Genomic DNA, 13555 nt, shown 5'->3' with positions numbered 1-13555 from the left:
GTGCTCAGGAGCATGAATTTACATTTTCAATGTTTAAATGGGTTTTTATGGTTACTCTGTGTTAAGCTACTAAGGATGAAACTGGGCATAGATATTGTGTCTAAAATAGGAAGTCATTCATGAAGAAAAAGATGGAAGGTTTTTAAACCAGTGCCATAGTATTAAGTCAGTGCAGAAGTCTAACTCTGCTGTAGGTAAACTACTGAGGGAGACAGATACTTCTCCGTGGTGCCCAGTAACATGGCAAGAGCACTGTGCACAAACTGAAACACGCGACATTCCAGCTGAACATAAGAGAACATTTTATGAGAAAACAAAGGCTATGGCATCTCCATCCTTAGAGATATTCAAAACCCAAATGGACATGGTCATGCTGGGCAACGTGCTCCGTCTGACCCGGCTTTAACAGGGATGGGTGGACTAGATGATCTTAAGAGGTCTCTTCCAACCTTGACCATGCTGGGGTTCTGTAATACTGTGTACTCAGAAGGGAACCCTGGAGTAGGTACATATGCAGAGCACTTTTGCCACAGTTTCAGTAAATTATTTGGGATGGATGATATTATAATATAGGTATAGTAAGACACATAGAAATATCTGTGCAGGAAGACTCTTTCTATATCCACTATTCAATGTTAATATATTTTATGTTTGCACTAAAAGTTAGGATTTGTAAAATCCTGAGACAATCATACAGTATGACTGAATTATCTCCCAGCATGACTTACCTCTAATCAGGGAAAGAAAGATGCTGTCTAGAATACTGCCTTTTAAAAGGTGACAGCTTCCAATTTACCATGTGATCTTTTTGCACTCTGTCAGAAAGATGGGAAAGCTGTAACAGAGCATTTTATGAGATGGATTATACTTCGCTGAAAGAAGTATAATTGCTACCCCACATTTGAGAAAAATGTACAAGACAAGAAGCTCCTTATGGCTAAACTAGATCTTCCACCTAAACAAAGGCATATGCTACTACTGAAAAGAAAGGCACACAGAATAGTAGGGATTCTTTAGATACTGTTCTTTGAAATATTATGTGCCTGACAGAGATCCAGAGACCAAAGAAATTGCTTACTTTTGCTGTATTCAAGGAAACTGTACATTACTCAGTACATTATGAGAACGCTATTGAGCCTTGCTTATTTGACCTGACTTGATCCTCAATGTTCTTCTATGATAACTAGCCAGAGGCTAGCTGTTCTCACTAGCCACATGGCAAAACTAAAGACAATTAGGTTAAGAAAACAAAAACCAAATAAACTTAATTTGTATTCTTGAATTGGTCCTTACTGGTTTCTATGCATTCAAACATATTTCAATTAACTTTTTACATAACTGTGGTCTAAACAGTGACTGGTGATTTAGACTTAATGATTTAGGCTTAAATTATTATTTTACTATAGTAAGATCAATAGAGAAATTTGGTTTGGTTTGGTTTTTCTAATCCAAAATGGTTCTGGTCTCCAAAATGCAGACATTTTAGGGATGGTATCAACAGCAATACAGCTTGATAAATTATCCATCTGTCATGATGGAGCTCTTTCTGGATGATCTCTGACAAACTTTACTATTTTATAAAATTTTATTGTAGACAGTTCCAAAAGACTTTCATCAGTCATTGGATTTGGTGCCTGTCACAAGAAATTATACTGTAGCTGAACAACATGGCCATCATTAGAAATAAATTCAAATTCTAGTTAGAATTTTCAAAAAGCTTGAGAATCCAAAAATTGCTAGATCAGGCAATAATAGCTGAATTCAAGAGCTCCAGATTTCTTTTTTATTAAAAGGAATGATATTTTCCTACCTTTAAAGATCCCTAAAAAGTCTTGTGCTTTACAATACTGAGAGACCATTGAAAGGATTCCTAACAATTGATGATGCCAAGTATACCGGAGTATGTTCTCTCTGTGGTTTGTCTTCTGGTAGGTTTCTGATTTTACTGCATGTATTCTTGTATCATTGTGGTTATTCATACATCTTTAATCCATATTTTCTTATAGCTGAAAATCTCTTTTTTGAGTTGAGACCACATGTACTGTCTAACACTGCTGCCTGCAGGACCTTGATTCTGTGTAGATCTCCCTGCAGCCTGCATGGATGGCTCTGTGTCTCAAGTTACTTACACAAAGAGGAAAAGGTGTCCAGTCTCATCCTTTTCATACAAGAGGACGTGGCAGTAATATAGGAAGGCAGCTTGCAGCATATTCTCCCTGAATAAGTGTTATCTGTCTCCTGAAAGGAAAAGGCAGGAAGCCAGGTGGAAGCATCCTGGAGACTCCAATGTGATCTACATGCTGTCAGTTGGACCACTTTGTACACAACAGGCTTTCTAGCAGTTAGCTTATCTACACTATCAAGTGTATTTTAGCAATTAAAGATGCTGTACAATTAGGCTGTGACAGCATTTACTTTTTCTTTAACAGAAAGCATTTTCAATTTTTATTTATTCGGAGTTCCCATATTCATGCAATTAATGCTTCACAGTAATTTGCTGTTCCAGTTCTAATTCTAAACTCAACTCTCCTAATGAGAAACTTTAACTCCACCCCTAAGCAATCAGTCCAAAATATTAATGCTGTGTTATCTTCTCTCTTACTTGCTGCATTTAGATACTTCCCTGGCTACCCCTGAACAAAAAACTTAAGCAGCTATATACCATAAATTATAACATTTGGGAAATTGAGGTTTTCTGAGCATCAGCCTGAATCTGATTGGAGCTGCTATAGTTATTAAAATAGCAGGGATTGTTTTTCAGTCACAAATCCTAAGGACATGAAGCAAAGATGATGTCCAGTTGGCTAGGAAAAGCTAGCTGAGCTGCTCTTTTAAGGCAGCTCTAAGTCCCTTTTCTACCTGTTCATGAAAGGAAAACTGACATATTTAATTAAAGTTACATAGCATTGATAATGTACCATAAGTTATGACATCAATAGATGGTAATACCCATGGTATGAAAATGGTACCAATATTTCACTCAGGGTAGAAAACGTTTCTGAATGGAAAACAATATACCAGCAACGTAGCATGGTAACTATATGCTTTATATTATTAGCCAAATACTCTCTTCCGTTATAACTCTAATACTTATAAAACTAATGATAATGGCCTTGTTAGGTTGCAAAACCTATTTCTGTATTCCCAATCTGCTTTCATTTTGAAAGCACCCTCAAGATTGTTGTCTTCATTTTGTAATGAGAAGGAGTTTATGCTTTTTGCTTTATATAGAAATGCTCTTAGTTCCCTGTAATCAACTTGCCAGTCTCCTGATGACAAATTTTTCAACGTAGATGCCCGCTCATTAAGAATATTAATAAACTTGGGACCTCCTGCAGAATTACAAGGACTATCTCATGGCTGAACCTGCTTTTTTTTCTTCTCTTTTTTTTTTTTTTGCCTTTCATGTACCCACAAGAAATGGCCCCTAGATCCCAACTCCTGTTGACAATTACTCCTCCACAAAGAAGCAGAAGTTTAAAAACCCGATAATTTTGCTAACAGGCTTAAAAGCATTGGGGCTGTTTATGTTTTCCTACCAAAAATGTCACGTTCAGATGTCACATAAATTTGTATTGAAGGTATTGACAGGCCACCAAATTAAAGTGCAGAGTATCCTGTTGATTTGTAATAAAAGCACTTAAGAAGGGAAGAAAAATGAGGTGTTGCTATTAAACTAGCAAAGATTTCTACATATGCATTATTTAATGAAAACTTTGCTAAATCTTGTTTAAGCCATAGATTAATTGATGTAAAATCAATAGCTGAATTAATTTCTGATCTAGGTCCACAAAGTCTGATGAACTGCATTTTATGAATTGAAACTGAATGACTCGAAATTACACTTGGATGTTTAGTTAGAATATGTAACTGTCTTTTCAAGCAGATATATATTAACAATTTGGAAGGCACAGACATCGTGAGTGCATACCTTCCATCTCTACCAGGAACACCGAATCATTTCTGTTCTACCCTTATAAGCATTTCCTGCAAGTTCTTCCCCAACACCTTTCCAGGAACGGCTGGAGGAGGCAGCAGCAGTGCCATGAGCGGTTCGGAAGGCGCAGAACTTCCTGCGGAGGGGTGGTCTCATAGGAGCAAGGCGACTTGCCCTGTTCCACCCAGGAGAGGGCACTCGCACACCTGTCCACGCAACCGGACGTGGACACGGATAGGAGGAACTGAAAAGTTAAGCTGACTTAAACTCGGTCAACTTGCACAACCAGTTAGTTGTTTTTATGATAAAGTTAATCTTCGGAATGAGTTGCGTCATCCAGACGCTGCCACGACAGGAACACAATATGACAGACAGTAAACGTGCAGTCTACATTTATTCTTGGTCTCTGAAATGCGCTGAATGATAAGATTAAAAAAGGCAACTTTTGGAGTGTAGGCCTCTCTGTTAAAGGCTGGAATGACAGAAAAAGAGCTCTAGGTGTAAAGCTGGTGAAAAACGAGGGTTAAATTTTAAAATAACCTGGTTTTATTAGTATTTTTTTACTGATTTTTCTTTAAATAAAATATTATTATAATTGAGCATTTGAACATTAAAATACAACACACATGACATCTCATACTAATACAGCCTTTAAAGTTAATCCTCATATGGATGCCTCATGAAATTTAAAAAATAAGAACTAAAAATGTAACATGTTCAACCCTTGTTTCTAAAGTGTCTGAAATCAATATACAGATCTCTTGAGACAGTTCTCCTCTGCGATACAAAATCCTCCAGAAACAAGGAGAGAAGAACAAGTCTGACATTTTTTATTTTTCTAAAGAGGCCAAGATGAGCAGGGGGGAACTCTTGTTATATAACACACAAAAGGAAACACAGTGCTGCATGTTGGAAAGTTATAGCTGAAAAAAGGAGACATTTTCTTCTATCACAGCAAACAATCTCCATAATTCCGAATTCTCTGCAAGTCATTCTATTAGAAAAATATCCTATTGATATGATCAGAACAAAATCAGGAAAACATGAAAGTGCTAAAAAGATCAGCAGGAATCTTGATTTGAAGAACAGAAATTTTATCATACTTAGTGCTGTCATAAGCATCATAACCACAAGCAGCATACTGGAGTCGCAGACAGATAAACCATACACATGGTGACTGTTCTGTACATACAGCCAGTGAGTCTCACATGTGCAATTAGTGCATAAACGATAGCCACTTTTTCATGAAAATCTAGAAATGGTTTGATATAGATAGGTTGTAATACAGATATTTCCTTATACTTCATTGATCTTATAAACTTTCCTTCTGTGGTAATCTTACATAGTGTGAACTGCTTTAATACATTCTATTTCCTGCTCCTTCTCCCAGTATATCAAAGCAATATGCCGTACTAAACAATGTATGGATAGTCAGAACTGTAGCTTCCACTCTACTACTTATGACCATCACCAAGGGACAAAAGCACAGATCAATTTGCAGTCAGTTTGTGAAAGGTGCTATTGAAAGAACTGTTTGGTGTAAGGCTAGATTGATGATGAGATAAATGAAAGAACTGTCTCCTGAAATCAGATATGCTACACAATATCGTAATGTTAAAAAGTGACATGACTATGTTGAACAGACTATGGGTTTACATTTTTGTCTATGGATTTTTGTAAGGGTGGAAGACTACTGAGAACTTAATTCAGAGGACACGGGACTATATTATCAACATACTATAAAATATATTGTGAAGTCAGACATGTAAGTCACTGAAATCATACAGAGCCCATGTTCTCATTTTTTCTAGGCATTTTCTTATTTCACAAAAGAAAACAAACAAAGAAACCCCCCTCAAACAAACTCTAAACAAAAAAAACCCCAAACCCCAATCCTCTATTCAAAGGCTGCTAGTCTATGGTCCTGTCCTGGCCTAAACCCATGCACACTCTTCTGTAAAACAGTAAACAATAGTAAAGGGTAAAATGATATTGGTGGTATACAAGGAGAATATCAGCATGCTGATGACATAAAGTATGGATTTTTATGCACTATTTTAATCCTGGCAAAAACTTGTTACAACTCTGTTGTACTTCCCAAAAAGCCTTTCTATAGCTATCTTCTACCAACAGCTGTGGTAAAGTGAAAGATGCCTATTTAAGGACAAGGGAAAGGAGTAGGATATTCTAAGGAAGAGGGACACAGTAATTCATATTAATTTGATTTGCTTTTTGCTGTAACAGACTCTGACATTTGTAATCCAAATGAGCACATGGAAATGGACCTAGATACAAACCAGGCAAAATCATTGCCCTTTACTGTGGCTGCTACTGGATGTTTACTGCCTACAACATATAGGCATACTCATGGGTACACAAAGACACTTGACACTTGATAAAGGTCATATTTTCTACTCCTATCAGAGCAAAACAGGAATATTAGAAGCTCAGCATCTATCTTCTTCAGAGCTGTCTGAAAAGATGTGAGACATTTAACTTGGAGATTTTATGTACTACCTTTCTAATTTTTGTCTACAGTACTCAATAGGAGCCCAGCACACCATAAACTTAACTTTCATCTATGAACTCTAAAAGGCAGGGAGGAGTTATTAGCTTTATTTTATAGGTGGAAGCCTAAGGCGCAGAGAAGCCATGGCCTATCTCCCTAAAAGGAACTTAAGACACATCAGCGGGACTTAGATGTCTAAATTATTCTGAAGATGAAGGCCCAAGATCACACTAGAAGTCATTAAAAAGACATCAGGCCTAATGCAAAATAGTTCTTATCAAAAAAGTACTAAAAATTCTATCTGGAAAAATGCATTGTGTATTGTATTAGAACCGAGTTTTGCTCTGAAGAAGACCTAATTTGATGAACAGATGCACACAGTACAATATTCTCACAGAAAAATTACTTCTTCCAGTCAAGCCACAGGGAAGGAGTAAACATACACAGAAAAACGACCTTATATGTCTGCATATAGTTGCCAGATTTTTTTTTTTGATTGGTCAAGCCTATGTTTTCTTTACTGTGTATAAACTAGCCAAAATGCAGTGTATAATAATATAGATAAACTGCACTCACAGATGACAGCCATACCCAAAGCAGACATTTGTTGAGATAAGTGTCTATATTGTCCTACACTGCACTGTTAAGAGGATGCACTGTAAAATATTTCTATAGACTTTAACGTCTTGAAAGCATCTACTTCACAAATAAACAGTTGTAAATGTAATCTCATGCTCCCCTCTGAAAACCTATCTATGCTGTTTGTATTTTGTACCGTATTTTGCACACCTCAGGCTAGCAAGGGATGGTTAGTGGTATCCTATTTCAGTTTTCTTGGCAGAGAAATATCTGTTACTTCCCGTGTTTGCCTCTACAATAAAATGTAACAGTTCATTAGACAGGACTGACATTCACCTTTTACCCTGCTTTTAAAATCTTGAGCAGAATCTGCAGAAGGAAACAGTTCCTTACCCTGCCTCCCGAGTTGCCTGCACCTGGAAGTCAGGAGAGCCTCCCAGGGAAGGGTGAGGGTGGGCAGAGGGCAAGTTGCTGGGCCAGGCGAGCGGTGTATAAGCAGTTTTCTCCACAGGGCATAAGGGGGGGAAAAATAGACAGGAACTGCTGTATAGGCAGGTTGAGCAGGCTCTCGAGGCATGTGAAATCCACCGTGGTTATTTTTGCTCAGGGACTTCACTAGCACACACGTCAGCTGCTCCTTGAGCCAGCTGTGCCCTCAGGGAGACCTCAGACTTTTTTCCCTGCTACCACGGTCATCCCCCTCAGCGCGGCTGCAGGCTCAACCCTCCCAAGAGCACCCCTTCATGCCCTGGCCCGGCCCGCTGCCGCCTCTGGGCCTCTTCCTGCTGCGTGCTGCGGGCAGAGGGCTGGGCTGGGCTGGGCCAGGACGGGCGGGCTACGATGCCCGCGGCGGGAACCATGACAACACAGCCGCCTTGATTCTGCCGCGGGGCCCGCCGGCGGCGGTAGCAGGGTTCTGACTGCAGGCTTTCGTCCTCACGCTCTCGCCAGGTGCTGCCGGTAACCCGCCCAGCCCATGACACGGCGGGCAGCGGCGGGCAGGCAGGCGTCTCCAGGGACGGGCGGCGAGCAGGGAGAAACACCCGCGCCTCCTCAGGAGGCGGCGGCATCTTTTCCTCGGGGGCAGCACCGGGGAGGAGGCCGAGAGCGCAAGCCGCCGCCGCCAGCCAGCACTAGACCCTCAGCGACGGGGAGCTCCGATGCCCTCTCTGCTCCGCGCCCACGGCGGCCCCTCCTGAGCGGCGACGGCAGAGCCGGTTTGCCCTAGCGCGCATGCTCGGCGCGGCCGCCATTTTGGTGGGGCCGGGAGTTCTCCAGCGAGAGCGGCGGTGGAGCTCGCTGGGCCCGGCTCGGAGGCAGCGGCGAGTGGGTGCTCGCTGCGGAGATGGCTAACATCGCGGTGCAGAGGATCAAGCGGGAGTTCAAGGAGGTGCTGAAGAGCGAGGAGGTCAGAGGCTCTTCCCCTCTCCCCCTGCGTGCCGCCGCCGCCACCCTTCCCTGTGTGTGTCTGAGTGTGGGCAGCGGGGGAAGGTGCGGACGCCCCGCCGGCCTGCGCGGGGACCCCGCTTCCCCCTCGGCCCCACCTCCCCGCGCTGGGGGTGGGCCCGTCCCACGGCCTCGGGGAGGGGAATGGCGATTCCCGGGGAGACGGGACCCGCTAGCCACCGGGAGGGGGGGGTAGGAGGGGGCGGCGGAGCCCCTCCCCCAGCGGGCAGCGGGAGCCGCCGGCGGCCCGAAGGGGCAGCGGGGCCGGCGAGCCGGGCCTAGGAAGTCTGGCGGCAGCGGCAGGGGGCGCGGACCGAGGCGGCCGGGCAGGCGGGCCGCCGGCGAGGGTCCCCGCCGCCTGCGGCAGGCGTGCGGCCGGTGCCCGGTAACGGACTGGCAGGCCGTAGGCTGTGGGGCGCGGCGGGGCCTGCCCGGCCAGGCCCTGCCTGGCGCGGCTCTGGCACTCGCCCTCTCATCGCCCCCCGCCCGTGCGGCCCGGCCCGATCTCCCCGCCCCCCCCCCCCCCCCCGGGCACGCGCCTCTCCGCCGGGGGGAGGCTGCTTCGAGCTGGCCGGGAGGGGATGAAGCGGTTTGGGGAGGCAGAGATAGGGGTACATGATCTCACACATCTCCTTTGGTTCACCCCTCAGGTCGGACAGTGGCTGAGGCTGCAGAGAATGGTTTTAATTTTCATTATTTTTGAAAAGGTTGCAACTACATATCTTTATTTATTAGGTTACTTTAATATAGAACTTCCTTTATCCCATTTCAGGCTTACTCACCTTCAAGTGGATGCTTTTAAAGTCTCACTCATTTCAATCACGTTACCTTGTTTCCTGAACAGTAGGTTCTGAGGTATGTGGTGGTCGAGAAGAGAAGCTGACTACTTTCAGGGCAGCATTAAAGAAGTTCTGATCAGTTTAGGGGTGGATATAGCAGCTTTTGCAGGTTTGCATCAGTACAGCTTTTCCTCTGTCTGTATCTGAGTTGGTGGATGTCAGCCAGACAGGTTTTAATGGTTGTGTCGTCATTGTCGTCCTACTTGAGATGATGTTGCAGGTTAGATGCTTGTAAAATATTAATGTGAGTATGTAACTCTTAAAGCTGCTGGTTTAGAAATCTGGATGTACTTGCATAGGAAGAATCGAGAGGGTAATTTTGGGAAGATACTAATGACTTAAGGAAAACATGTTTAGCGTAGCAGTAGTTGATGTGCTTTTAAATTAAGTGTATGCTAACAGCATTGTTGCTATGCAGCTTGAACTAGCCCCTAGAAAAATGTAAGAACCTTCTTTTACAGCAGCCTTCGGAGCCCAGGCTGATTTTTGCCAAGCTGTTGCACAGCAAATACAGAATTGCATATAAACTAAGAGAAATTTGTAGATACCTTGATACCAAAGCTAGAAAATCTGGGCCTTGTACCCTGTATAACTAGCTGATACTATGGGAACAAGTAAATCTTATTTAGCAGTTCTTTCAAAAGGCTTCAAGACGCTTTCCCTTTGCTTTATGTAGAAATAAAGAAACCTTAACTTGTGTAGGTTTTGGGGAAGATTCATGCTAATTTTTGTTATTGTGGTGAGCACCATTTTTTTCCCTTTTGTTTTGCCAGTGCATTGAAGGCCTCAGTACAGAATGCTGTAAGTAGCCTTTAGGCTGCCTAAAGCTTCCCAGAACTAAGACTACAATTCTTAGGAATCTAAAATTCTGGAATTTTAAAATGACAACACAGAAAAGTTTGATTTTTTTTTTTCTTCTACTATTAGCAAGCTACATATGAGTGTTATGCTGATATAGCAGTATGTGTAAAACTGTTGTTTACACAGTATATTAACTCCTCTGTCTTGAATGCAAAATTTCAGCATTACTCAGTGGTTGTCTAAGTTGCAAGCAAAGTTTTATTGTGAATGTTTTTATATTCAGAGGCAGTCAAACTATGGTGTCAGTACTGCTGAGAATGAAAACATGGAGTGAGATGACGAGTAGAGGTATAACTGAGTAAAATCTGTAAATCACAGCAAAAAACCACTTTTTCGTGTGACTGAGGTACTAGAATTATTTTAAACAGTGTTTATTTTTAAAAAAGAAAGCTTTACCACGAATGGTGACGTTAAATTGTTTTATAGGAGTTTTAAGTCCCCTTACAGAGCTCACGAGCTCTGCACTTTAATTATTCTTGTTTTGATGCGTTCAGCCACACCTGATCATGAAGAGCAGCCCCCCTTTTTCTTTGCAGATGTGTTATAAGCACAAATGCCATGGGGAGAGGGCAGACACACTTGGAAGAAGTACATAGAAAGTTTGTTCTCTCTTCTTCTAGTACTCACCTTTGGGCTGATATATAGCGGTGAAGCCAGAAATGGTTTTAAAACAGAACACCTGGATAGCAATTAATTCCCCTCTGCATTTGAAGTATGTATTGGAAGCACCCAATTTCACTTGTAAATATATCAGTGAAGAGTTCTGAAAAGTGTGTTTATCCTTACTATGGATAAGGATCTAGGTATCCTTGTTATTTGTATGACTAAATATACTTTCCATATTGCTTAGTGCTTTCTGTTTCCTTGACTTAGTGGCGTATCTGGGAAATGACCCCAGTGTTAAACTGGTTTACTCCCTGGTTTACAGATAAGAGATGAAGGATTTTTAATTTTTTTAAAGTTGAGTCTGGTGCTTTGTGAATGTTTTGGAAAAGCATTTGAAGTCTTTTCATACTTAAGCAACAGAAGTGTTTTTGCCCTGCTTACTGTACTATTTCTCATTTTATTGTGAGCCCTACATGTTATCTTAAGAAGCGGGATATTGTGTATTTAAGAGAGGTTCTTGTAACTTTACACATCCTTAATATTGGAATTAAATAAATGGATATAAGAAAAATTTCTTGTCAGAAATGCTCTCCAAACTCTGGTGTTTTTTTTAAAAAAATTATGATTTTGGTAAATGAAACTTTTTTTTCCCTTTGACTGGAAGAAGCTTTAAAAATCAAAGTTAGATGAGCTACTACGTCTTTAACAAAGATGAAGCTGTTGATCTAGATAGTAACTTGACTGGTTAAATATGTTTTAAGGGTGCTGTACTATGCTTGTGTTAAAATTCTAAAATGAGTAAGCAGTACATTAAATCAGCTGATACTCCAAACTCTAGTCTAGGCAAGACATCAGTTGCTCAACTTTATCTCTTTTCTTGTTCTATGATTTCATTAATCTGATATCTTGTTTGTTTTGTGGCCTTAGAATTTCAGCCCATAAAACCTATTTTGAACAAAAGTACGAGGGTGCAGCATGATGGAGAAACCAAAGCAATAAATAGATAAGAGAACAGTATCTCACTTTTGGTAAGTGAGAGAAAGCATTGGTGAAGGTTAGCTGGTATTATTTCTGAACAGTTTTACTGGAATACTCCAGTGGGTAGCCAAATCCTTACCTGCTCTCTGTTTATAAGCAGCTGTCTTATGAGAGGAAGAATCTGTCTGGCATTTAACAATAAGTAAAAACATGTTGAAATATCTTATTGTCATTTCTAGAGTGATACTGAGAAGCTATTCAGGTATATTAAACGATGTGTGGTATGTTTTCATAATTTCATAGAGCATCAGTGTTACACATTAAAGAAATTATAATGTAGTGTTGAAGGATTCAGTGTTTTGTTGGACATCCAATTTCTTTTCTCATGTAAAAATTTAAGGTGTTTTCTTGCTGTCTGCAAGTCAGTGAAACCACTGCTTTAGGATTGAAGGTACAAAACTGGGAAACAAAGATTCCTCCTAGCAAGAAGCAAACTCCTTTTATCTCTACCATGAAACATTCTTCTCTTATGAATATCAAGAGGTGAGGATTTATCTGCATGGAAGGTAAACCCAGATAGAGCTGAGAATAAATTTAAAGTCATCTGCAGTTATGGAATATGAATATCTGCATGAGCAGACATGTGAAGTAGCAGTTGAAATTTGTAACTTTGGATCCAAAATAGCGTTCAAGTGGAGACAGTAGGTTAATGGCAAAATTGAAAGTACTTAATTTTCAAGAAGGAAGTGGGTATTTGTTTTGGAGTCTGTTATGTGTTTTTATGGCTTACAGCTGTGGTGGTTTTGTCAGGTGTCCTAATATCACTCCCCCTCCTAAACTGGACAGGAGAGAGAAATACAACGAGGGGTTTGTGAGTGGAGATAAGGACAGAGAGATAGCTCAGCAGTTAGTGTCATGGGCAAAACAGACTGAACTTGAGGAGAAAAAGGATTGATTTATTAAAGGAACAGTAAGAACAGGAAGATGAGAAATAAAACTGAATCTTAAAACACCCCCATCCCCTCCTCTTCCTGGCACTCTCCTCCCCTCCTCCCCAACAACTCAGGGGATGGGGATTGCAGTCAACTGATTACAGATGGACTTTGCTGCTGCTGCTGCTTCTTCTCAGGGTGAGGCCTCCTCTTCCCACTGCTATACTGTGGGCTCCTTCCCACAGGAGACAGTCCCTCATGAACTTCTCCAATATGGGTCCTTCCCATGGGCTACAGTTCCTCATGAACCACTCCGGCATGGGGCCTCCCACAAGGGCCTCACACCCTGCCCCAGGGGAACAGTCCTTCAGGTACCGACTGCCCCAGCCTGAGTCCCTCACAGGATCACAAACCTGCTCTGGTGTGGGCTCATCTCTCTCCACAGACTCCCAGGTCCTACCAGGAACTTGCTCCAGTGTGGGCTTCCCACAGAGTCACAGCCTCCTTCAGGCATCAGTCCACTCTGATGTGGGGTCCTCCACAGGCTGTGAGCGAATCTCTGCTTCCCAGTGGCCTCCATGGACTGCAGGGGCACAGCTGCCTTGCCATGATCCTCGTCACAGGGGAGTCTTTCAGGGCCTAAGCACCCTCCTTCTCCACTGACCTTGATGTCTGCGGAGATGTTTTCACACTCTTACTCCCTGTTGCTGCTGCAGTTTAGCAACTGCGCAGCAACTTTTTCTCAAATACGTTATTCACAGAGGCATTACCTCCATCACTAACTGGCCAGGCCTGGGTCAGCTGCGGAGTCCATCTTAGAACTGATTGGCATTAGCCCTGTCAGCTCCAGGGGAAGCTTCTGACAGCT

The 13555-nt window shown here is 42.1% G+C and overlaps 1 protein-coding gene across 2 annotated transcripts in view; it reads left to right on the top strand.

Moving 5' to 3' along the window:
• Positions 1 to 7834: 7834 nt before the first annotated feature.
• The window catches only part of UBE2K (ubiquitin conjugating enzyme E2 K), a 44805-nt gene continuing 39084 nt past the window's right edge, over positions 7835 to 13555 (top strand). The window contains exon 1 of one of the 2 annotated variants that reach the window (XM_061992072.1): positions 7835 to 8433. In XM_061992072.1, coding sequence (XP_061848056.1) covers positions 8371 to 8433 — 63 coding nt within the window. In that variant the 5' untranslated portion in view covers positions 7835 to 8370. The remainder of the gene's footprint in view (positions 8434 to 13555) is intronic. The other variant, XM_061992071.1, reaches the window with a different exon arrangement.

This window comes from Colius striatus, chromosome 3 (assembly GCF_028858725.1).
Source record: "Colius striatus isolate bColStr4 chromosome 3, bColStr4.1.hap1, whole genome shotgun sequence".
NCBI classification, from domain to species: domain Eukaryota; kingdom Metazoa; phylum Chordata; class Aves; order Coliiformes; family Coliidae; genus Colius; species Colius striatus.
This window is presented reverse-complemented; position numbering and strand designations above follow the sequence as displayed.